Source organism: Manis javanica, chromosome 4 (assembly GCF_040802235.1).
Source record: "Manis javanica isolate MJ-LG chromosome 4, MJ_LKY, whole genome shotgun sequence".
NCBI lineage: Eukaryota > Metazoa > Chordata > Mammalia > Pholidota > Manidae > Manis > Manis javanica.
Window position 1 is genome coordinate 38,069,988 of NC_133159.1, and position 26,736 is coordinate 38,096,723.

Here is a 26,736-nt window from a genome sequence, read left to right on the forward strand (position 1 = left end):
TCCACTTTCAACTTCAATAAAGTTTTACCTTAAGAAACATTTCCACAGCTCTTATGAGTCTTCCATAGGTTACTCACTCACTTCCAAAAACCAAATGGAACACTGTCTCTTTGGTTCATTACAGAAGAGTTCCATTTCTTGGATGATTCCTTAAGAACACTAGCTTAGAATTTAAAGAACTGGGTTCAAATTCCTGCTGGTTATATCATCTTGGGCAAGTCATTTCATCTCTCTAAGCTTTAGTTTCCTTAAGCTTTAGTTTCTATGAACTGGGGAAATAATCTTATAGGTTTGCCATACACAAAAAGAAATCAGATAAAATTAGCGAAAATAGAAAACAGAGGACTTGGCTTATGAAAAACTATTTATTTACTCTACCTACAGCTATTATATTTCAGTGTAAAGAGGGTTTTTATTTTCTCATTTATGGAAATAGTTCTATAAATACCTTTTCTAAGATCTCAGAAATATAACAGTTCCAATATTACAAACATTGAAATGTTTCATGATAAAAAAATCCAATATTTTTAAACCAATCTGACTCTGTTACAAGTAGAAAATTTCATACAATAAATTCACTGTAATTACATAAATGTAATTATATAAATGACATACTTTAAAAATCTGTGGTATATAATGGTTTGGTTATAGCATAGTTATGAAATAAAATTCCTGAAAAGTTGTTTATATAAGTCAACAAATTTAAATCATATTAATGGCCATAAAATTTTCATAATTACAAGGAACTTTAAGGTTAAATTTATGGAGGAGAGAATTAACTATTAAGTATAATGGGAACCAGGAAATTCACTTACCCAACAAATATTGTTTAAAGTCTATTTAGTGTGGTATTCAACACCTTGCTCTAAAATTTCTCCTTTGTCATAGATATAAAATTTAGTAAACAAATAAAAATAAGTCTAATAGAATTAGGTGAGAAGTAGTTGAGAACAGGACTGCAGGTAAAAATAGTGCAGTATAAGTATTATTTTCAGAATGGTAAGAAGAAAGTATGGTTCTGATTGAAAAGGGAGAGAAACAGGTATTAGTAACTGAGATCAGTTTCTCATTTTTGCCAAGAACATTCCTTAGTAAATTTTACTTCAAGTGAATGATCCATTCCTATCTTGTCCAATTTAAAAATCCTTATGCTCATTTATCTAGTTCGCTTTAAGAAAAATGTATTTTCCTTACACTGGAGAAGAATTTATAAGAAATTCCAAAATAATGCAATAAAAATTATTCCTAAATATATCAGTCCTTGGGATGGGGGTAGGGGTCATTGCCTTCTTAGACCACTGCTCTATGCACTTAGACAAATAACTTGTTTAATCCTCACAACAACCTTATGAGGCAGATATTTTTATTACCTACACTTTATAGGAAAGTCAAACAACTTTTAAGTCGTGGAGGGTTGCAGGCTAGTGAGACATGTGAGACATTTACGGCAGAAATGAATGGAAAACTCCCACAGCACAAGCCTCACAGGATACCTGTAAAGTGTCACAGAAGATGGGTTCACAATCTGACTACTAACCACCCAAAACACAGAGGTAAGGAACAAACTGACAAACCATTCTCCAGAATGAAAGAAAACATCCCCCAACTATTATGTGAGCACAATGCTACCAAATCACTCGAAGAAAGTACAAGAAAAGTGATTACAGATCAGCCTCACTAGAGACCACATATGGAAGAATGCTAAATAAAATATTAGCAAATTAAATTCAGTAATATTTTTTAAAAAGACTAAAACATTACCAAGTTGGGTTTATTCAAAGAATACAAGGATGGGTTAGCATTAGAAGATCTATTAATTCACTACAAAAAAACCATTATCAACTCAAGAGATGCTAAAAAGTATTTGATAATATTTAATATTCACTCATAATTAAAATAGATTTTTTTGCAAACAGGGAATTTCAAAGGGAACTTCCTTAACTTGCTAAACATAACAAATATCTACTGCAAATAAATACTTATAGGTGTGAAACCTTAGACATGGTCCTATCAAAGATAGGATCAAGATAAGAATCATACTGTATTATAGTCTGTGCTGTAGCATATGTTGCAGTAGCAAATTAAGTTTGAAAATCAGTGGCTTAACATAATAAAGGTTCATTTTCCCCTGTATCTTATGGTAATACAGGTTATCAAGAGAAATTACTCTTCACAAAATTATCCAAGGACCGTGTTGGTGAGACACACTGAACAACCGAAGAGCTGTACCATCTATAGAGAACATGAGATCTCACTGTTACTGTAAAAAGAGAGTACATATAGATTCTTCTATGCTTCACCCTAGAAGGGATCCACATAATTTCCCTTCATAGCCCATTGGCTAGAACTAGGCTCCATATACCTGCAAGAGGGCTTGAAAATATGGAAGAAGACATGAATAACCAATAAGCCGTAAATGTCTCTGCCATATCCCTATCACCACTTTTATCACCACTAGTATTGTATGGAAGATCCTAATAAGTCAAAACAAAGAATGTGAAAGGCAGAAATAAAACTCATTATTTGTAGATGATATGGTTCCCTTTATTAAAAATATTCAATATCTATGACATGCATGTTATAAAAATCAATTTTAAATCTGTGTATCAGTAAAACACAAAAAATGTAATTTTACATAAAAGACTATAATGGGAACTAAAACTCTAAGGTTTGTAGGAATAAATTTAACAAGTAATGTGTAACACATTAATGGAAATATATAACTCTAATGAGACATGTGAGAACTGAGACCACTTGCTTTCACATGGCTTAATTATCAGAATTAAGAACAGAGGGCCACCTACCTCAATATGACTTTACCATGAGGTTTAGGAAATTCCTTCCCAGAAAAATAATGCTACAAACCAGTAAACAACTTCATTATTTACTTCAAGACCTTCCCACAAGTCATTTACCTGAACAATAGTCTGCTCAATCTTCAATCAGCTACCTTCTCAAAACAACAGATTCTTAATCTGGGCAAACAGCTCCTTTCTCAGGACAATAGATCACTTAACAGAACAAATCCCTTTCTTATCAAATAACTGTTTACATATCAAGACTTGCTTTAAGACCCCAAACTTTGTGTTTATTAATCCCAAACTTTTATATCACAAACTTTGCCAAATGGAGTCCTTCATTAAAAGCATTGCCTTAAAACACTGGAGCCTCGACCCCAAAACCCTATGAATTATCTGCCCTTAGCCTTCCCCTTTCAGATTGTTGAGGTGGTGCTCTCCCTTACTGGATTAAACTCAGCTTTGCTTGATATCAACAGATTATTCAGTTATTGTGGTAGTCTTTTGGTGAGTTGACAGCTGACAATTCCAAAAGTCCAGTAAAATCCAAATAGACTCCCCTAGCTGCTATAGCTAAGATCCTCAATTTAGAAATAGTACATTCTTCTAGATATCTTGAGCCTCCTTCTTGGGAGTCTCTCTAACTATACTGGTGAGGTAAATGAATCTTGGTACTGATTCTGGGCCCTCATTCCTTTTGTTAAAGTTCCCAAATGTTGAGTTACTTTGTATCCTAGGTAGAGATCTATCTTATTACTAATAATCCTAATATGCCTCTATCTTTGTTACTTTTTGTTGTGGGTCTATATGGGTAAAATTGCAATACTTCCAGAATCTCTCACCTGGCCTTAGCGTGTCTCCATATCAATAGGTAATTACAAAGGGGAGAAAGGGCATATCTGGACCAGAGAGTTTGGGTGGGGTCCCTATTTGCAGCCAGGTTGCAAGAGACACAGGTAAGCAGAAGTAGATGACTATTTGTAGGCAATAAGCGAGTTTCTCCCACTTTATTCCTATCTTTGACTGATTTCAGTTGCAAAGGTATTTTGTCCTGGGCTGGGAAAATATTTCCCCGCTGGAGTTAAATCTCATGGTAGTCAGCAGGACCTCTGAACCCAAAATCTGTCTTCATGGGTGGGACTCGGGAAGTCTGCCCCTAGAGTTGGTGGGGAGATAACTGGAACCCTTTCCCCCCATGGATGGTAAATCACCCTGATTAGGATGGTGGATGGTGGGGAGGTCCCAATAGCTGCTGCGGTGGAAGGTGTGGCTTTACTCAGGAGCACCTTATCTGTGGAGCTTCCAGTTGGGGAGCCCCTATGGAGAACTGGTCTAGGGTAAAGCACCTCCTAGAGGGGTGGGGTCTTCCCCAGAGCTGGGGAAGGGTGGAGATAACTGGAAGCCATGGAATTAGCCCTCCATGAGGTAGAAGACAGCTTAGAAGTCCAGAGTGGCAGTGTGGCAGCCAGGATTGTAGGATGTCTGTTTCTTGAGATAGTGGAAAGGGTTATTCAGGAGAGAGACACACTTAGGCATCACTTGGAGGAGCTGTGTGATTACCTATGGGATGTTCTTAAGAAAGAGAGACAGTTACTGAGAAGACACATCACGTTCCTGGAAAATATGCTAGCAGGGAAAGAGGAGGCAGCAGGAGAATGCATATTTCAGGAGGCCGAGGGGGAGGAGAAGAAAAGAGCAGTACCTTCAGCCCTGGGGATGGTAGAGGAGATGTCGTGGGAGGATGAGGGGGTAGAGCTAAGGGCAGAACTGTAGCCTAGTCTACTGCCAAAGGCACCATCCCCTCCCATATTAAAGGCCTTCCCAGTTGCTATGAAGCAAATAAAAATGCAACAACTGCAGGCTCCTCCAGGGAGGAGCTGCCCATTCCCCAGATCCACCCCTTTACCCAGGATAAGCTGGTGGACATGAGCATCTGGTTTCAGCAGAAGTCACTGGAACCTCTGCTACATGGCTTTTGCATTGTTGGGATATGTGGATGAAAAACATTTTTATGTCAGGTTCTGAAATGGGAAGACTGGATTCCCTGATGACTTAACCTTCCCTCTGGCAGTGGTTGCAAAGTGCACATCACAGCTCAGGGAATCACATGCTTCTGGATTGGTTGACAGCAGCCAACAGGGCAGTTGGCTTAATCAGGGTGATTTATCATACTTACCCACTAGCTGGAAAATATATGCAGAGCTCCAGCAGGTGTTATGGGAGGTGGGCATCTATCATATGGATCCCTAGGGCCCCACTGAGGAGTTGTTCACCATAGGAATGAGAAATATGGTGCTCCATACAGCTCTCCCATCTCTCTTTGGGTCCCTAGTGACTATTCTTGCCCCTCACATGGGGCAACCCATAAGTGAGCTATTCGTACTTTAGAAGATCTGGGGGAGGTTGAAATAATAAGAGCATGGAACAAAGTATGGGATATGACTGAAAGGAGAGGTGGAAAGGGCCCCATTAGGGTCTCGAGGACCCAGATGTGGGTTGATTATTGATAAAGGCTGGGGTAGTGAAAGAAAAACCTGATGGGCAGCCCAAAAGGATCTTGTTAGAACTGTGACACTAATTAGAGCCAGAGCAGCAGTTCCAGTCACTGAAGTCCAGGACACGGAAGCCAGAGGCAAAGCCCCATGTCTAGCCTGTGTCCTTGCAAGACTTCCTGGGGGACAGTACTCAGGGGACAGTCCCCACAGGATGATGATTGGGTGCCACAGTTTGACTGAAAGGAGTCAGGGCTCCCACCTTGAGGATGTGGTGAGGACCAGAAGCCACATGTAGAATTAGCAATTTATTGGTCCCCAGTGAATGTACAATGTGTCCTGGTGCTGGTGGACACCAGAGTTGAATGTCCTCTGATTTATGGCAACCCTGAGCGGTTTTCTGGGACCCCTACTGTGACAGATGGCTACAGGGGCAAGGCAATTAGAGTGAAGAAAGCCCAAATCCCATTGGGGATAGGGCGTTTACCCCCCAAAGGAGTATATTGTATATATTTCTCCCATCCCTGAATATATTTTGGGGGTAGATATTCTGCAGAGCCTGTGGTTACACAACACAGCAGGTGAGTTCAGACTAAGGGTATGTGTGGTAAAAGCAGTTCTGAGGGGACATGTTAAACACCCACCTGTAGCTCTGCCTGGACCTCGGCAGGTAACAAATACTAAGCAGTATAAATTGCCTGGGGGGCACAAGGAAATTGGAGAAACTTTAGAGGAGTTGGAGAAGGTGGGCATAATAAAGTCCACTCATAGTCCTTTTAATTTCCCGGTGTAAAAGCATATGACTATGGATTACAGGGAACTGAATAAAGTCACACCCCCTTTGCATGCTGCTGTTTCCTCTATAGCAGACTTTATGGACCCCCTCAGTCATAAACTAGGGAGGTATCATTATGTTGTGGACCTTGCTAATGCTTTCTTCTCTATTGCCATAGCCCAGGAAAGTCAGGAACAGTTTGCCTTCACATAGGAACGCCGGCAGTAGACATTCACTGTCCTTCCACAGGGATACCTCCACAGTCCAACCATTTGTCATGGACTTGTAGTCCAGGACTTGGCCACATGGAAGCCACAAACAGTATGGCTGTATCATTACATTGATGATATTATGCTTACATCTGATTCTCTTGAAGATTTAGAAGGGGAATTTCCTACACTGCCGCAACATCTAAAGAAAAAAGGATGGACTGTGAACAGCACCAAGGTTCAGGGACCTGGTTTGTTTGTAAAACTCTTGGGGGTTGTCTGATGGGGTAAAACTAAAGTTCTCCCAGAAGCAGTCACAGACGAAGTCCAGGCTTTCCCTACCCCTACCACTATGGCAGTAATTACAAGGGTTCTTGGGTCTTTTGGGCTACTGGAAAGTGTTTATCCCACACTTGGTACAAATTCTGAAGCCCTTATACTGGTTGGTACAAAAGGGCATCAGGTAGAGCTGGCATAAAACATGTGCAGCTGCTTTTAGTGCTGCTAAGCGAGCAGTCAAGGCTGTACAGGTCTTGAGTATAATGGACTCTTCAAGGCTCTGTGAGCTAGATGTTGATGTAACAGAAGATGGTTATGGATGGGGCCTTTGGCAGTGGTTTGAATGGAACTTATTCAGTTCTGCACAGCTATTGAAAGGAGCAGAGCTCTGGTACATGTTGATAAGAGAAGCAACTGGCTGTTGTGTACCACGCCTTGTTGGCTATGGAGCCCATCACTGGAACAGCCCCGACCAAGGTAATAACCACCTGTCCCATCACAGGTTGGGTGTGAGACTGAACCCAAATGGTACAGATGCCTACACTGGCCAAATAGGGTGGATATTTATAGCAGCGTAGTGCCCTCTCCAATGGCCCCTTATTAAGTGGAGAACTCCAATGCTTATTGGGGCCAGTGATGTATACCAGGAAAGGAAAGCAGGAAGATGGACTTGCTTTTGAGCCATTGGTAACCAAGAGTCCTTATTAGGAGGAAAAAGACCCTACACCTGAAGATGCTTGTTATACAGATGGCTCCAGTTGTGGGCAGCCCCTGAAGTGGAGAGTTGTGACTTTCCATCCTAAAACTGAGACAATGGATGGAGGACAGAAAGCAGAAAAGCAGTCAATGGACTGAGTTGCAGGCATGATCACCCAGGAGCCCTCCCTTATAGTTGTCTGCATTGACAACTGGGCTGTCTATTGGGGCATGACCCTGTGGCTACCGACATGGTACGATGCCAACTGGATGGTTGGTCATCAGTCCTTTTGGGGGCAAGAGTTGTGGCAAGACCTATAGGCCTCTGGTCAGACTAAGACAGTTACCATATATCATGTGACTGGCCATTTGCCTTTGGCATCCCCAGTGAATGATGAAGCAGATATATTCACCTAGGTACAATGGCTAGAAGGAAAGCCTGCCTCTGATGTAGCCCAATGGTTACATCAATGTTTGTTGCACGCAGGTCAAAAGACAATGTGGTCTGTAGCCCATTGGTGGGGCTTGCCATTGACCTTTGAAGAAGTCATCAGAGCCTGGAAAGAGTGCCTTGTGTGCCCTCAGAGGGACTTGCACTGAGTCCCATAGCAACATGGGACAATAGTAAAGGGGCCAATACCACTTTTCAGGTGGCAGATAGACTATGTTAGGTCTCTGCCCATATCAGAAGGATACCAGTATGCCATGACTGGTGTAGACACAGCTACTGTACTGTTGGTTGCTTTTCCTGGACATTGTATAGATCAGCAAACAACTAAAAGGGGCCTAGAGTGTCTCTTTACAGCCTATGGCTGGACGCAGGTGATCGAGAGCGATCAAGGCACCCACTTTACTGGACATGTATTACAAGAATGGGTACAGCAATTAGGAATAAAGTGGAAGTTTCATGTACCATATATCCCTACCTGGGCAGGCATGATACAGAGGTACAATGGTTTGTTGTAATCTGGCCTGAAGTCAGACCCCAATCGTCTATGGGGCTGGTCAGTTCGCTTATGGACAGTGCTATGGCATTTGAATGAGAAGCCCCAGAAAGGAGCCTGAACCCTGTGGACATGCTAACACACATTGCTGCCTCTCCTAAACAACTGTATGTGCAAACCAAAGAGGAGTTATTGAAGCCAGGATATGGTCAGCTGAGCAACATCCTGCTGCGGGTCCTAATCGCATTAAACCCTGAAGACACTGTTGAGTGGATATGGTCCTTGACATTTTGACACATAGACGAGCAATGGCTGGCCCTTCTGGCACCTTAAATAAAAATACACGTTTACTGTTCTAAACAGCATAATTTCACCAAGGATATTTTAGAATTACAGTGGAACTTTGGAGAGCTTTTTATGAAACAAACTGTTCATTTGAAAGAAGCCTTACAATGATAGAAACAAAATCCCATACATCCAATGGTCTGAATTTCTTAATTGCCATGACAAAAGTTCCAAAAAAAAATCATATTTCAAAAATTGCTTGCTTAAAAGATTTGCTGACCAAGGCAAATAAAAAATGTGAAAATTTAAAACCATGTTTCTTTTAAATACCGTCACATCCTGTCTTGGAAGAAATGGCCTTTTCCCACTATTCTTTATCTACTGCCCTATGTTCCTCCATTAACCTCAGATCCCTCACTTCCCCTGTCTGTTTTCCTTCTCATATGACCTCCAGGAAAAAAGCTCAGTAACTTCCTAAAGTTAAATCCCCTTCAGAATACAAGCATCGTATGGTTGATTTTTAAGCTCTGGTCTGTTTCTGAGCTCAAAGCCAATTATAAGAGACTCTCCAAAGTCTAAACAAGATACACAGGAATTTGCTGCAGAATTTATAATTCTGTGAACCCCAAACTAGTCTTTACACTTTCCTATCTTAATAAATGGTATCATTAGACAGAGATGTGAAAATCAGAAATCTGAGTGATTCTTAACATTGCATGGCTGAACTCCTTTCAATGTACTCTGCTCTCAAAGATTTCCTGGCTATTTTTGCCTAGTTCTTGGAATTAAGAAAAAAAGTGCCTGGGGATACTATTTTGAGATCTTATTAATTTTTCAAATTACTCAAAGTAGAAATCGTCTTTATGATACTGAATCTTTTTCTATGAGAACACAGTATATCTTTTCCATTTGTCAAGCCTACTTTCTATCAACATTAGTCCTAAATATCTAATATCCACCGTCATCAACCTTCATTACTACCAACTCAATGCAAGCTATTATTTCTCACACTGACTATTCCATATGCTACTAACTTGTCCACCAGTAGCCACTTTTTTCCCAGTCCAATCCATTTCCACACTGTAATCGAGACTGCTATTTTCTTAGTGCAAATCTAACCATGTAAGCTTGCTGTTTAAAACAACTTCATCTGCTTCCTACTGTACTTAGGATAATTAACCAAATTCCTAAGATGGCTGAAAAGATTTGATCCTATTTATGCACCCAGCCTCAATTTAAACCATTTACCTACTCATGTCTTTTACTTCTAGCAACACTGGTCTTCACCTAGCCACTGAACCTTATACATACTATTTCCCCTTTTCCGTTGCACATGCTCTCTCCTTCCCATGTGCTAAATTCCTATTCACCTTCAGAGTTCAAGAGCAATCACTGATACTCAAAATGAGTTTTCCATTCTCCTTCACCAGATGAAATCCCCTTAGTATATAATGTCCAAGCTAGTGCATGTCCTCATTTTTTAAATCACAATTCCAAGTATATATTGATTTTTGTGATTTTGTTAATTTTTATCTCCCTCACATATCATGAGATACCTATGAGGGCAGAGACATTTTCTAATTTGGCTAAATTTCTAATTCCAGAATAAAAGAGCTTCAGTCACACGTTTTCTTAAAGGGAAACAGAGAAGTTGGGGGAAGGGGAGACACAAAGCATTATAGGTATGACAGAAATGTCTAGCTTTCCACCATAATTCGTCTTTCCCTCCTCCAGAGTAGAATTATTGCTAAGAAGCAATCCTTGCATCTTGGTGTGGCCATGTGATTAATTCTTGGCAATAGAGGGTAGGCAAGTATGTTATGTGTCAATTTCAGTTCAAGGCTTTTAAGAAACAGATATGTCTTCTCTGTGTCCTCCTTCATTTTCAACCATGTGAAGAAAACAAACCCTGAGTAGGCAAAGCCATCAAATGGGTCACTGCATGGAAAGAACAGCATGCAGATCAAAAGCACCCTAAATTCAACTGTCACATGAGTAAAAAACTAAATATTATATTAAATTTCTAAAGTTTAGAAGTGTATATGTATAGCAAACAACATTACCCGAACCAATTCAGAAACTGGTATCTTAATATACTGACCTTTACAGAAATCTATATGCACTGGCTTATCAGACAGGAGCAGAAGGCAAGGAAGTAGATATTTGGGGATGGAAAATGTACCCACGCACGCATGGCAAAACATTTAATAAAACTGTGGCCTGCAAGTGTTAGGAAGATAGACTATATAATTTTAAAGCTTATTATCTGTAGGAAAACAGCTGGATGAACAAGACTAGAGTGTGTATTGACTTTTATTTGTATTTCACAAGGGATTTCAAGACAGTGATGATTTCGGGAAGAACTGACTGGTTTAGAAGCAGTAATAAAAGAGTACAAAAAGATTCTAGTAACTGAGGGGCTCACAGGGTCAGGAAAAGTGAAAGCCAACTGCTTGTGGACCCAAGAGGCTAAGGTTAAAACTAAAAAAGGCTTTGAGCAATAAAGACCCAATAAGACCTTCAAACAGAGGAAGTAAATCCTAAAACAAAAATAAGATTGAGGGGGTTGCTTCCAATACAGGTCTACTTTGAAGCCATTAAAAGGCTTAAGTACTAATGAAATGAATCAAACTTTAGAATTACATTTAGGAAAAGAAAAAGATGTCTATTTATTGATATATTAAACTGACTGCAAATAAATTAGAAGCCTATTTTGTTTTTTAGGGAATTGTATTGCCTAAGAAATCAAGAAACTGGCCATTAAGAACCTGTGTCTATAAAATAGCTCGCAGGTCTCAAAACTTAAAACAGCAAAAGTGGGTTGGAAAACTATGCACCCTTAAGAGATCAAAATCCTCTGAACTCACTTCAGATGTTACCACAGAAGACAGTAAGTGGACATTAAACCTGCTGTAGGGTAGAGTCAGGGGCCATGAAGAATAAGGTCTACACAAGGAAATTCCTCTACTATTAGTGCATGTGGTGTCTTCATAAAGCTTTCCCAGCAGGATTTATCCCTACCATAGACTAATAACTGTTCTTTATCCTCTATTTCTCCCTTTTCCAAAAGAGCACCTATTGTTTACAGTTACCCTGTCCCTACTCTAAAAAGCACATTAGAAATGGAATTCAGGTAGGGTAGGGATGTGAGGGAAGGGAGGGATAACTTGTCTTAGTTTGCAGTATCACTGGATATCATAAGGAATCCCAACTAAACCTGATGAACTGGCCTTTCCATGACCCAAAGATCCTAGAGTCAAGTGACTGCATGGAGTTTTGAGTGGATTCCTTGAGGAAGACATAGGAAGATAGGTATACAGAATTATTTGGGGGCCAGAGGGGCAGACTGTGATTTGCTGTCCACTAAAATCTGCATCCTCTTTTCTGTAGTAAAAAATTAGTGGGAAACAGCTGCCTAAGCAGGATTGCTATTTGCTCCACCCTCCTCCCCCTGTTCAAGATATGGCCATGTAACTAGTTCTTGTCAATGGGATGTAAAATGTGACTCGTCACTCCTAGGCTTTTAAGAAGCAGGTATGCCTTAGCAAATGTGCTGAACTGTTGTTAATGAGAAATAAACTTTTATTGAGTTAAAACATTGAAATACTAGCATTTGTAAGAACATCTAGCATTATGCTAATAAACTGGGTGAGTTAAAATACAGAGAAATACAATTGACTTGGATAAGAGGAATAGTGATGACATAATGGGGGACAGAGGGTGTGAGTTCAGGAGCAGTGGAAGGAGCTAAATTACCGGCAAAAACCTTGGTAGCCAGTGAGGAGAGAATGAACAAGACAACACTTACATTCATGAGTCTAGGAAGACATACTAAATATTTATTCTACTAAATCAAAGCAATGTTAGGTATGTGAGAATGTTAAAAGTGATGTGAGACTACCAGAAATCAATGATGTATTTCTCATGTATTTCACAATTTTGCCTAAAGCCAGTTCTACTTCTCCACTTCCACCAAGGTGGCTTCCTAACTCTTTTAAAGATGTGTAAGGACTTCAATTTTGAAAGTTCTCATAAAATTCATTCTCCCCAAATATTTTTGGAGAATGGATAAAGAAGTCAAAGCAATGTTCATTTGAATGTTTAGTAGTGAAAGGAAGGAGAAAGGGGATGATAAAGACAGAGGGAGGTGATTGAGAGGTATGTTCTTTTTCAGAGAGCTTTGCAGAATCTATTTTCTCTCACTTAAGGTGGGAGTAAAAATCCCTGTTTAGTTTATAGAGCTGCATATAATCCAGTGTATAATCAATATAAAAAAGTTTTAAAATTAGAAACCATCATACAAATATAACTTGATTTTATTATGTTTGTGGCCAAAAGAGATATAGTCAATAAAGAAATAAAAAATGACAAGAAGGTGTTACCATTATTAAGAAGGCAAAATAAAAGAAATGAAAATGTGAAGATTAACAGAAAAATTGAAATAGATACAAAGAAACTGAGAACAATTCCATCCAGCAGTTGACCAACATTTTCCTTGGCAAAGTAAAATATGAAACACATATACAAAATGAGAAGTTCAATTTAGAGAAGTTGAGCTGTGCTATTGAATCAAGAGAACAAAGTGATCACCAGGCAATACTGAAGGCCAAATTGAAGCTAGGAAGGATATATTTATAAAGGCCCAGATAAAATGGGTTCCATAAATCTTTCCAGAAATACTCTATTGCTAATAGCTACACATCCATACACTCATTCACATAGTGATTACACATGGCATCAGTGATCTTTCAACCTGCGGTCCCAATGTGACTGCATTTGGAGTAAGGAATTAGATTAAATGAGGTCATATAGGTGAGATCCTAATCTGGAAGAATTGGTATTTATTAAGAAAACATCAACCACACACACGCACACACACACACACACAGTCCAAGTAAAAGTAAAACTGGGGTTATCTGAGTAAATTGGGTAGATTGTATTGATGTGAATGTTCTGGTTGTGATGCTGTACTACAGTTTTACACTAAGTCACCATTAGAAGAAACTGTACAAATGGTACACTGGAATTCTCCATATTTTTTCTTACAATTGCTTGAAAAACAAAAAATTTACAAAAAAGAGAGATACTGGAGCCCACATGATGTACACATGTGTGCATGCTCTCTCTCTCTTCCCCCCTCTGCCCTGTGAGGACACAGTGAAAAGGCAGCTGTCTCCAAGTCAGGAAGAGGGCTCTCGCCAGGAGCCAAACTGGCTGGCATCCTGAGCTTGTACTTCCCAGTCTCCAGAAGTGTAAGAAAATAAATTCCTTCTGTTTAAGCCACCCAGTCTATGGTATTAGCTATGGTAGCCCAAACTGATCTCTGACTAAGGGGGCCTTCATTTTAAAAAACCGTTATTTTGTATTGCCCTCTTCTATATCCTGAAATGAAATGTATTGAAAATATAACTTACATACACACATACTTTAAAAAAAATCAATGTATTATCCTAACTATAATATAAAGAGAAATTAAAGGAACATGACTTAAAATATGTACCTCAATATATGAATGCTCAAGTATGACTAATCTAGAAAATACAATGGATGCTTTCACTTGCTGATATAAGTAAGTTTTAGAATTCTAAAATATAAGATCATAAGCCATTCCATAAAAGGAAACCAGGAAAAATGAGTAGCCATGTACTTCATCACACTGTAATATCACACCATGTATTTTTGACAAAACAAAGTATAATCTTTATACCATATTTGTATTCCTATAATATATGGTGTATCTCAAAATAATATAAAAATACTCTGTGTTTTATGTAGAGTTGGACTGGTTCTAATTATTAGGAATGTTTTTTACCTTCATTCGGATCAGTGAGATAGCAGAAAGCCATGTGGGATGTGAGAATTCCTCATTGTGTGGAATCGTCCCACTCTTTGGAGAGTATCTAGCATCTCTATTCATTGAATATCAAGAGCACTTCCTCTAAGTGACTGTAATAGCAAATGTCCCTGTAAAAGTCTAAAATGACACCTTGAGGAAGATATGATCCCAGGTGAGAACCAATGTATTAAATGGATGCCTATTACATATAAGAAACTACATATATGGAAGAGAAGAGGCCAGTGATTCAGGGTGGAGTAATGGTGGAACAGAAAAGAAATGAGACTAAAATAATATGAGTATTTATGAGAACAGCTAATTCTATAAAGCACAACAAGATGAAGAGCTGAGTTTGATCAAAAAAACAGATAATGACCAAACAACTAGAAATCTTAAAAATGGAGGCAGCAGACAAAAGAGGTATGGAAAAGTAGGAAAAATACTAAGTAAGGATATTAAAAACCCTTTATCAGTCAGTATATACCCTCCACTCAAGCCAGACCTCTTTTGTCCCAGGACACTGTACTTATTCTAGATCCCAAGACTGTTTCATGTTGCTTTCCTTCTGAAGACACTCTTCTTCTCTTGCCTATGCAAATGTATTTCTCAAAAGAATTCAGGCAAAGTTTTGCTTTCCTAAAAAATTTTTGCAATATTCCCAGCTTTATGACTTTTTCCCATGTAGAAATTCTGTAGTGTTCCACTCCCTGAATATTTACTAACTAGTTACTATGAGCTTATAAGGAAATCTTTTATTCTTTCCATTGAAAAGAAAATACAGCAGTGTTCAGTGCTGAAAATGTATGTCTATGAAAATCTATTTCTTGAATAGAAAAAATAATCCTGTGAATTCACTTACCACCCACTGCCTTACAAGGGTAGTATGAATGATTGACTTCTACTCTAACCCTTAAAGTAAAGAATCCAGAGGTGAGAGTGGGAGGGAATTAAAGATGGAAGTGCAGTGCTTTCAAAGAATTCATTTGGAAAAGAGGATTCTTAATATATATACTTATCTTTTTTTAAATTTATTTTTAAGTGTCTTTTTACTAATGTTTGGTTGATTCACAATATATTAATTCAGGTGTGCAACACAGTGATTTGACAATTATATATATGACAAAATGCTCACCACAGTAAGTACAGTTACCATCTGTCTCCATAGAAAGTTATTACAAGACTATTGACTATATTCCCTATGCTGTTCTTTCCCTTCTTGTAAGTTATTTATTTTATAATTGGAAGTTTGTAACTCTTTATCCCCTTCACCTATTTTGCCTATCTTAAGATGGACCTGCTAACATAGAGTTGGATTATAGTACCTTTAGGATAAAGTTATTCTATACATTTTATCCCTTTCTCTCCACTCTATTTTTATATATTTGTATTAGTTATTTTTTCTTCATAATACACTCACACAATACACATAGGAATCACACCATATATCAGACACTATGCTAGGTATTAGCCATTATCAATAAGCAAGACCAATAAGGTCCTTGCCATCCTAAAACTCTTGGATTAGAAAGACAAGCAGATTTTAAAGATGAAAATCAATTTATGATAAATTGTAAAGCATAACTTGAAGGAAATATACAAAGATAGGCTTTTCCCTTAGGTTAAGCAGCTGAGTTGGCTTCCCTGAACTCCATGCAGGACACAGAAATTTATGTTTTTTGACATGTGTGTGTGCATGTGCATGTATGTGTATGCATAAATATATATATATTCCATGCATTATGTGCATGTACATGTGTGTGTGTGTGTTTGAATAAATTCCACATAATAGGATGGGTCTGCACCTGGTGAATTATGCCAGGCCCACACTCTTCTAGGGGCAGCCTTAAACAAGGGCACAGTCCTATATGAACACTACCGAAGGGACAGTTCTATCAGTGTGTTATATTCATAGTCTATAACAGTGGTTCTTGAATGCCAATCCTTGGGTAGATGGTAAGAGAGCTTCACAGGAGTTACCTGAAAACTTGTTAAAAATTTCCAGAATCTATTCTTAACAATTCACAGGCCTAGAATGTACTTTGATAAAGTTCCACCTATGTGACTCTGGCACTCTGGTAGATTTGGATCCTTAGTCATATAGGGCCTGGACTCGTTCCTCAGCTGTTCCATATTTCTTTTATCACAAAACATGGCAGAGAAGAAGCTATGCTACTCAGTGCCAGAAAGCACAAAATAAATTGTTTTCAAGTAAATATGCAAAGATATCATAAGGAAAGCTGTTTTTTGATTTATTTTGTTTTCACAAAGGTAGTGACACTTCTTATCAAGAAGCTTTCACTTAGGGACAGAAAAGATAAATTCTGAGGCAGTACTTCTCAAAATGCAGAACATGAACTACTAGTGGCATGGAAGACAGTATGATATCCAAAATGATTTTAGAAGATACACAAGATTATTTTATATGGCACATGGACATATACTACATAACACTGAATTATAAAGGGAAAAATGCATTTTCTTTTCAATTCTCTTTCAGTCTGAAATCTTCAGTTAGCTATTGGTATGTCTCCTATACCTATCACTGTTTATCTCATTTTAAGAACTAGAGAACATTCCTCATAGCCTTTGAAAAACAGCAGTTATCTAGCTGGAATTTAGTAACATTGTTTTTTTTATGCTGTATCTTTTAAAGCTATCATTCATTTAAAGTATGAGATACAGATTTTTCATTTATAGTGATAAGAGAAATAAAAAGAAGGTGGATTAAAGAAAAGGGCATAATTACATGCAGATGTTGCAAAAATTATGAGGATGCTCTGTGAATGACTAAAGTTTAGAAATGTACTTGTGTGAGGCATTTTCTAAAAATAACAACCAATCTCTCTGTCTGTTTCTCACATACATATACACAAACACATTCAAGAAGTAATTAATCCAAAGAACAACCAAAGGCTACAAAATTCTTGTAGGAAGACATTCAATGAACAGCCTATTCTACCATTTGACAATGTAGTCAGAATAATGACATTCCATGATATGACAATTATTGTTTGTGCATTTTCTTGACTAAATGAATATGATAATCTCTGACCATACATATAAGATATATGCTTTCATCTGAAAGCCAGGACAATTATTCTGTAATGTATATAACACACCTTATAATCCTTCAGTTGGTAGCAGCCAAGATGAGAATGATCTGAAAAAGGATGTACAAAAGAATTAAACTATAAATATTTTATATCTAAAAAGGAGAAAATTGGTTTCATCTTTGACTCTGGCTACTATCACATTGTTTCTATGATTATAATTCATATAGCAGTTTTCAAAAATATATTAACCTCTACCAATGGTACATAAGCAAAGATCATAAAAGCAACAAATTAAAATCTCTATCAGTTTTTCAGGTAATTAATTGATTGCACAAGCACCATTTTCATTAGAGTAGGAGACATCTGAATATAGGCCAGAATAATTTTTATTTGATTAACCAATTTGTCTACATGAAATGGATAATTTTTAGTTGATAAACCAGTTTACGATGAAATATAACCTGAATATAAAGATTTGATTGATATTGTCAAACTACATGTGTTCCTATTCTTAGAGTCCACGCTAGAATCGAGTGAGTGTAATGAAATGACTAGTTTTAGAAGGTAGTAGCATGCTTTAGTGTACAGACCTTGTTGACAAATAAATCTGCATTAAAGTCCAAGCCCCAGCGCCTCCTGTATGGCCTTGGGCACATTACTTAACCTGGTAAGTCTCAGATTCCTCATCTGTCTGATTCACCTCTTTCATACCTTGTTTTAAAGATTATATGAGAAATTATATGTAAGACAATAAAATAAATATCAACTATTAGTAACTAACACACTATCAACATCATTATTATTTTTGTATAAAATATTATATTGATTGCCGGTATACGACAGTGATTCAACAATTATATACATTACTGAGTGCTCACCACAATAAGCATAGTTACCATCTGTCAACATACAAAGATATTACAATATTAGTGACTATATTCCTGTTGCTATACTTTCATCCCCATGACTGATTTATTTCAAAATTGGAAGTTTATACTTTTTTGTCCCCTCCACCTATTATGCCCATCCCCCCATCTTTCTCCCCTATGGCAACCCCAGTCTGTTCTCTGTTTATGAGTCTATACTTAGTTAATTAATTTGTTTTGTTAGATTCCACACATAGGTGAAATCATATAGTATTTGCTTTTCCCTGTCTGACTTACTTCACTTAACATAATACCCTCTAGGTCCATCCATGTTGTTACAAATGGCAAGATTTCATTCTTTTTTATGGCTGAGTAATATCCCATTGTATATACATATACCACATCTTCTTCTTCTTTATCCATTCAATTATTGATGGACATTTAGGTTGCTTCTATAACTTAGTTATTGTAAACAATGTTGTATAAACATAGAAGTGCACATATCTATTCAAATCAGTAATTTTCAACATAATTACCTGAATTCTAATCAAACAAGCCTAGGTTTAATTCCTGATTGTACCACATCAAATATATTACTTTGGTCAAGGTATATCATTAATCTGTATTTCATTCCTCATTTCAAGATTATGAAGACAATACTTTACCTCACAGAGTTGTAGTAATGATTAAATTATAGTTTATTAAAGTCCCTAGCACAGTACCTGTAACAAAGTGGATTATAACCCTATTCTCAATCCTTTCCTAAAACAAGGACCACTACATTGTAGATTCAGATTTTGGGTTCTACTCATTACTTAAAGAAGTCAACTTTCAAGAATTAATTGAAGTATTAAATCTCTGCTATATCGACAGTCGAGCAAATCAGAACCATAATTTGAAAATCTACTTCCTTACACGTGCTAGTCAAAAGCATTCTAACACTCTATATTACATCTTCTCCAATCACTTTGTCCCCCAAAAAATGACTACGATAAATATCTTGGATGGTCTATATGAGGTTAATTAATTAGCTTCTTTTTATGGCACAAGATATTTGTTTTCCAGGTGTCCTGAACATTACAGAGGATAACTGAAACATTAATGTCTTTCACACAAAGCCAACTTTGCCACTTAATTGGTAAGATTCAACTTACTTAAGTGCTTTACAAAATTAAAAATAAATAAATTCCAGCATGCCACAAGTAGCAGAATAAGTAAAAGAATGATAAGGACATACTGAGCCTAATTCTCCAAACATGCTAACTTTGAAGATTAAGGTATATATTCTTTCTGTCAGTTAATGTAATATTCAAAGTATCAATATATTAAAACACTGCTATGTCTTCTGCCTTCCACACCATTTGTAAATTTGCCCTAATTCAGAAAGATTTATAATTTTTTTCCATTTTTTTAAATGAAGCTGTTATTTTGATCTGAGGTTCCCAGTGTTCCAATTTAATCACCCTTACCAATAATTACTCAGGAACTATATTCTAAATGCAGAAGATAAAGGAGATAAAAGCCATAGCCTGTGGCCAACTGCTTATAATTTATTTTGGTTAAGTTATACCAAGTTGAATAACAGCAGCATAAAAGAACAGACAAAGTCAGAATGGTACAGGCAATTAAGGTTATAAAAAGTTGTATCAGAGATCAATCTCCCAAGGTTGAAGGCACTTAGAAAAAACTTCCTAAAGGAGGAGAAAGTTGAGTTGTGCCTTAATGGGTCACACTTACGAAAAGTCTATAAAAACGGAAAGAGCTGAATCAGATTGTGTAGATCTTTACCAATTTACCTCTTTAAACCTCAGGTTTCTTCATCTGTTAAATGGGTATAAAAATAGTATCTAAAATTCTTTAGTTTCTTGTGAGTAATTAACCTATGGAATATCAGCTCCTAGAATAGAAACTAGCAGAAAATGCATTCAATAATTGTTAGCTATTATCTGACTCTCCAGTAACCTCATGAAACAGGGCTAAATGTTTGAAGCCCTAACACTCAAAGTGATCATACTTGGAGACAGGACTTTTGGGTAATTGGGTTAGATGATGTCATGGGGGTGCTGGGGCCCTCATGATGGAAAGCATGCTCTTCTAATAGGAGAAGTGTTAGAGGCTGCACTAGTTTGTATTCTCCTTTCTCAAATCTCTCCATGCACACACAAAGAGGTCGTGTGAGCATACAGTGAGATGGCAGCCGCCTATAAGCCAAGAGAAGAAATCTCAGAATGAAACCTACCTTCTCAGCTTGATCTTGGGCTTCCTCATCTCCAGAACTTTGAGAAAATACATGTATGTTGCTAAAGACCCCCAGTCTATGGCATTATGTATGGCATCCTGAGCAGACTAATGGCATACATAAGACTGGTTATTATTTATACTTTACATTTCAGGAGCCTGTCTTTGTATATAGATAATGAGTAATGGAGCTGAGATCTTTGCTTAGTTCATGCAGGAGAATAAAAGTGCCTTCAGTCTCAAACATGACATCTGGTTATGGATTTGTTAATTAAATGGATGTGATATATAATTGAATTAGTCAAATATCAAGTAGTGACTAACAGTACTGGTTAAAAACAAAATGTGGCCATTAGTCTTCAAAATATTTCCTTAGCAACCACCTAATATAGAAACTAAGATCCACTTCGTACTAAAGTCACCACTCACACTGGTAGTAGAGTGATAACAGCCTCTGAATCCTTCCTCTCTACATAGTTGACTCTCACCCAACAGGTTCAGATACGCGCCAGCCCTAAAGGCCCAATCATGACTTTAAGCAAGAAGGACTTAAGGATCTGAAATCTAAAATTTAGCCTCTCTGTATCTACTCATTCTTTCTATCCAAGCAATTCTCGAGCCCCATTCTGACAAGTATTTCTGACAAGTCTAGCCAATATGTAGTCCCTGAGTTCATCCACATCTTGGCAACCTCCACAGTATTGTACTATGAAGGTATTATCATCTTTCTTTTTCATACTCAAGTAATTGAACCCTGTCTGGTAGTTTTAGTGCTACTATCATTGTAGAACCTCCCTGATGGTGAATGTGTGTACTTACAGAACCTTCAAAAAGCATGACATCAGAGTCGTTATCAGCACCTACTCTACTGGCTACCTCAATGCCCATATAACATTCTCAGGTTGGCCTCTGCTCCCCTGTGAATCTTCATGGAGCATAAAGCCAATCCATTTGTCATATATTAATCCCTCTAATGGAAGCAAAGCTAAGATGTCCAACTTTATAAAATGAAATCAGGGTTTATTCCTGCTCAGGGCATACAACCTTCTAAAAAAGGAAAGGTGCATAAGAACATTTTTCATATTGCTCAGTTGTGATGCATTCATCAAATATTGTTCCAACCTCTAGTATTCCTATCTTTCTTATTTCTATCAAAGTCTCAATAGCAGAAGTCTCAGAATTTCCTCCTTACTTTTTTTCTTCTTCTCTGAAGTTTAGTAAACAGCAAGTTCCTTGCTTACCAGTGACTATAAGAAGAGTGATCATCAAAAAAGATAAAGAAATGGCTAATAAGCACATGAAAAAATATCATTGTTATTAGTCAAATACAACCTAAAATCACAATGAGATAAGAATGCATATCTACCAGAATGGTCATAATTAAAAAAAAAAAAGAAGTGTCAATGATGTGGAGAAATTGGACCATCATACATGGTGGGAATAAAAATTGGTTCAGCCATACTGGAAAGCAGTTGGCAATTTCTTAAAAAGTTAAACATAAATTTATCATATGAACCAGCAATTCCATTCCAAGGTTTCCAAAAGAAAAGAAAACATATATCTGTGCAAAGACTTCAGTGCAACTGTTGACAGTAACATTATTTACAATAGCCAAAAAGTGTAAACAATCCAGGAAAACTCAGGGTGGGAATACAAATTTACTGCAAATGGGTACAAGGAAACTCTTTTGGATGATGGAAATATTCTAAAAGTGTATTGTGATAATTTCACAACTGTACAAATTTATTAAAAATCATTTAATCGTACACTTAAAACATGAGTTTTATGGCATACAAATCACACCTTAATAAAAGTGTTAAAATGTTTAATAAACTAAAAAAGGAGTTACTAAAAAATGACACTGTTAGACTGACTACAGTTCTAAGATGTGGCACACATCTAGATGAAAGCTGAAATAGAGAATATTTGCTAATAAGTATATACATGATGGTTACATGCTATTTTATTCAGAAAACATTAAAACATTACCATTTATTGCTATCCTCCCAAGATATGACATCTTAGGATTTGGAATGTTATTTCCAATTTATTTACTTTATAAACAACATCAAAGAGATTAGTGGAAGCTCATAAAAGATTACAGTCTTATATGGAAAGGAAACTCCTTAAAGAATCTTCAGATGAAGAGAATAAGAGAAGTTTCTTCCTTTTCTCCAAGGGGGAGACAGAGTCTAACATCTCTCCTAAATTCTAAGTAAATAAAACAGGGGCCAGGATGATGCCTTTGATTTCCTTTTCAAAATACAAAAATGATTGGATAAAGCTTCCAAACCTTCTTGGAGTACAAAAATGAGTTTCTTCAAAAAGAAATTGCATGAATTACAATTACATATACCATGGAAGTTCCAGAAGGAGAAAATGTACTAGAAAATTTTATATTAAAATACACACCTGAATGAAAGTAGAGAAATAGTAGGAGAAGGGTGAAAAAGAAAGGAACTTGGGTTGGAAGACCTGGATTTTGAACTGATTATGGGTATTTTGTAGGTCTCCAGTAAGTCACTTAACCTCTGTAAACCTCTATCATTTTTCTTGATCAAATATAGTTGAATCCATCTTCACATGATTCATGATTTTTATGAGGGCTGAAATAATCAATGGTGGTATGAAAAGACTATCCCATAAGAACTTAAGAATCACTAGGCAAGATAGTTGGGAAGATAATGTTCAAGGATTCCCATTAAAGACAGTCACAAGAGAAAATTCACTATGTTTAAGAGACACTGTCATAAAAAATTCTGTTCAAAAATGTATTTAAATAGCTGATGAGAAGCCAAAACCCAACTGCTCAATTGCCAGGGAAATAAAAGTAGTCAAAAGAACAGGGGCATTAAAACTGGAGAAATGAGAAGGGGAAAACAGAAAGGCAAGTAATAAGCATACAAATAAAAATGGAACTTTTAAAAATCACTATTTGTCAAATATCACAGTAATAAATTGTTTCGGGCAAGAATCATCAATACTTGCCTATCTGCTAAAGGAGGCAAAGTTGAGGAGTAACATGATATTACATAGTCTCAAAGTATCTCCCCATAATTACAAAGGGAAGATATAGCTCTCTTATGATGGATAAACCTAGCAGACACCATCTTAATCAGGTGAACAAATTACCACTTCAGGTAACAAAACAACATCATGTACCTACGGACAGGAGGCACTGAAAGTAACATCACTTCTGCTGTATTCTGGGGAAAAATGAATAATCTACATATAACCATCAAGAAAAACTAAAAACTAAAAACTGAAATTGAGGGATGTTCTACAAAATAACGGGCCAGTACTCTTCAACATTATCAATGCCAAACACGAAGAAAGGCTAAGGAACTGATCCATATGTAAGAAAACTAGAGACATGGCAATTGAAGGCTATGCACAATGTGAGATTTCTTTTGCTATAAAGATAATATTAAGACAAGTGTTGTCTGATTTAGGCTTATAGATGAGTAATTCTTATTACGTCATTGTTAATTTACTGCTTTTCATAATTGCATCACATAACATAATATCTGTTAGTCTCCTCAGGCTGCTATAACAAAATAGACTGGGGGGGCTTAACAACAGATATTTATTTTTCACAGTTCTGGAGGCTGAAAGTCCAAGATATAGGTGCCAGCACAGTCAGGTTTTGGCAAGGCTCTTGTTTTGGGTTATAGACAGCTGTCTTCTGGCTGGATCCTCACATGGTCAAGAGAAAGCAAGATCTCTGGTGTCCTGTTTTATAAGGAGCACTAATTCAATTATGAGGTCCATCCTCAAAACTTCATCTAAACTTAATTACCTCCCATAGGCTCCACCTCCAAATATCATCACTGTGGGTTAGACTCTCAACATATGAATTTTGGAGGGACACCATTCAGTCCATAACAATGTCATTGTCAAAAAGTTTATACACAGACACACATACTGACATGGCGGCAGGGAAAGGAAAGAGATAAAGAGAGAGAGAAAGAGGGAAAAGCAAATATTAATATTTGTGGATTCTGAAAAGTATATGGGAATTCTTTGTACTATTTTAACTTTTCTGTAAGTTTGAAATTGTATCAAAATTAAAAGTTGAAAGAAAAACAAGCACCTCATTATTAATCTGATTGTACCTCTACATAAGCAGCTGACTGCTTTGATTAAAAGTTATTGGAAACTCTCAACAGTTCTGCTGGCAAATATATAATAGTTGTCAAGAAAAATTAGACACTTAAGTACATTGCAAAACCATCTTCCAAAGAAACATCTATATTGCAGTTACTTTCAATTTTCTTGTTCTTAAAGCTTATTTTCCATGTCCATAAATTTCTTCCAAGAGAGGAAACAGAGCATAACATCTGCTCCTAATTTCACATAATCTGGTAATAAAATACTTATTGATTACCACATCTATCTGCTGTTAATGCTAAGGAAGCAATATAAATGAGCACAAACTCTGCATGTTCTCAGGGAAGAATGTTTCATTTCATTATTTAAAAAAAGAGACTACAGTTTAGAAAGAGACAGAGCTCACTATGTTATATTTTTTTCACTATCTCATTTTTCTTCCTTCTATGCCTTTCTCAGTGTGCAGTAAATTAACTTAAAGGCTACTAGTAAATGCAAGCTGGACTGACTAGCCAAAGTCTGTCTATAGATAACAACACTCAAATACCTCTATGATATAATACTAGTTAATCTTTTCATAAAAATTATCTTCATGTTGAACTTAAACAACTTATTTATCCATTAGGACAGGGCTAAAGATGAAAAAAATATATTCTTCAAAAACTAATGCTAAAGAATTACCTTTTCAGAAATATAAATAATAAGTATTATAATGACAGCTGCTATTTATTAAGTCCTGAGTCCCAGGACATTTTACATGGAACATTTACCATGTTTTCTTCATTATTTAAAATAAACTGACTGTCAAATTAGTTAAAAAGATTTGTTCAAGAATGCGTGGTTTATAGTAAGTGGCAGAGCAAGTATTCAAATATGTATGTACATTTATATCCAAAACCCATAACCTTGAACTTTTTACTATGATATTTCTCAGAGCCTGTTACACAAACTAAGTAATAAATGTTAAGGTGAAAAAAGGATTCAATTGTCAAAGAAATTTAGAAATTGTTGCATAAAACAAAATCAAGTTGTTTTTTTTTTTACTAGAAGGCACTAGTCTTGAATATACTAAAATGTATTTTGAATCTCAAAGAGGGAGATAGTTGATAGCAGCACAAAACTTCTATTATTTTTAAAGAGTACCTATACTGTGTCCCACAAGTTGTAAAAACTAGCACTATCCCATATTATCCAATAATACAGCTAAGATTCTGTTTTTGCTAATTGATGCCAAGTTAAAGGCTTGACTGTAGTCAAGGCAACTAAAGCAAATAAGAGAGATTACTTGTAGCTTACCATTGTGCATCCTAGACCATCCATCTCTTTCACAGTCTCTGCCAGAAGATCCAAATAAAGCATCAGTTCTGGGACTTGGAGGATCGACCTAGAAGGAGCATTTGAATGTAAAAAAGAATTTAAATGTTCTTTCAGTCTCCTGGCACCAGAAAATAAACTGAAGTATTACATAGCCCAGGTATGATCAAGTTAACATGATTTTGCCAAATGGTTCAGCTGTGTTCCAAAGTCAGAGCTTAGTATTTTGCTGTTCGATTTTTAACAAAGTTAAATTTAACTCCAGAAAATTTTAATTATATATTTTAGTCTACTTCAAAATGAACAGATTTGTGGTTGAAATGTCCATTACTCTATTGCCTAGTTTGCTTTCCATTACAAAGTTTAAAAAAGAGGAATTTACTTTCCCACATTTAAAAAACAAGTGTAACAAGAACAGAGCCACAGACCAGTGGAAAAGAATAGAGACTCCAGACATTAACCCAAACATATATGGTCAATTAATATATGATAAAGGAGCCATGGACATACAATGGGGAAATGACAGTCTCTTCAACAGATGGTGCTGGCCAAACTGGACAGCTACATGTAAGAGAATGAAACTGGATCACTGTCTAACCCCATACACAAAAGTAAATTCAAAATGGATCAAAGACCTGAATGTAAGTCATGAAACCATAAAACTCTAAGAAAAATACATAGGCAAAAATCTCTTGGACATAAATATGAGTGACTTCTTCATGAACATATCTCCCCGGGCAAGGGAAACAAAAGCAAAAATGAACAGGTGGGACTATATCAAACTGAAAAGCTTCTGTACAGCAAAGGACACCATCAATAGAACAAAAAGGTACCCTACAGT

The 26,736-nt window shown here is 36.7% G+C and overlaps 1 protein-coding gene across 4 annotated transcripts in view; it reads right to left on the reverse strand.

Moving 5' to 3' along the window:
* The window catches only part of SPATA6 (spermatogenesis associated 6), a 149,205-nt gene that overhangs the window by 49,905 nt on the left and 72,564 nt on the right, over positions 1-26,736 (reverse strand). For all 4 annotated transcript variants that reach the window (XM_037021958.2, XM_037021957.2, XM_073233899.1 and 1 more), the window contains 2 exons: positions 25,878-25,965; positions 17,434-17,474 (listed from right to left, as the gene is read on the reverse strand). In XM_037021958.2, coding sequence (XP_036877853.1) covers positions 17,434-17,474; positions 25,878-25,965 — 129 coding nt within the window. The remainder of the gene's footprint in view (positions 1-17,433; positions 17,475-25,877; positions 25,966-26,736) is intronic.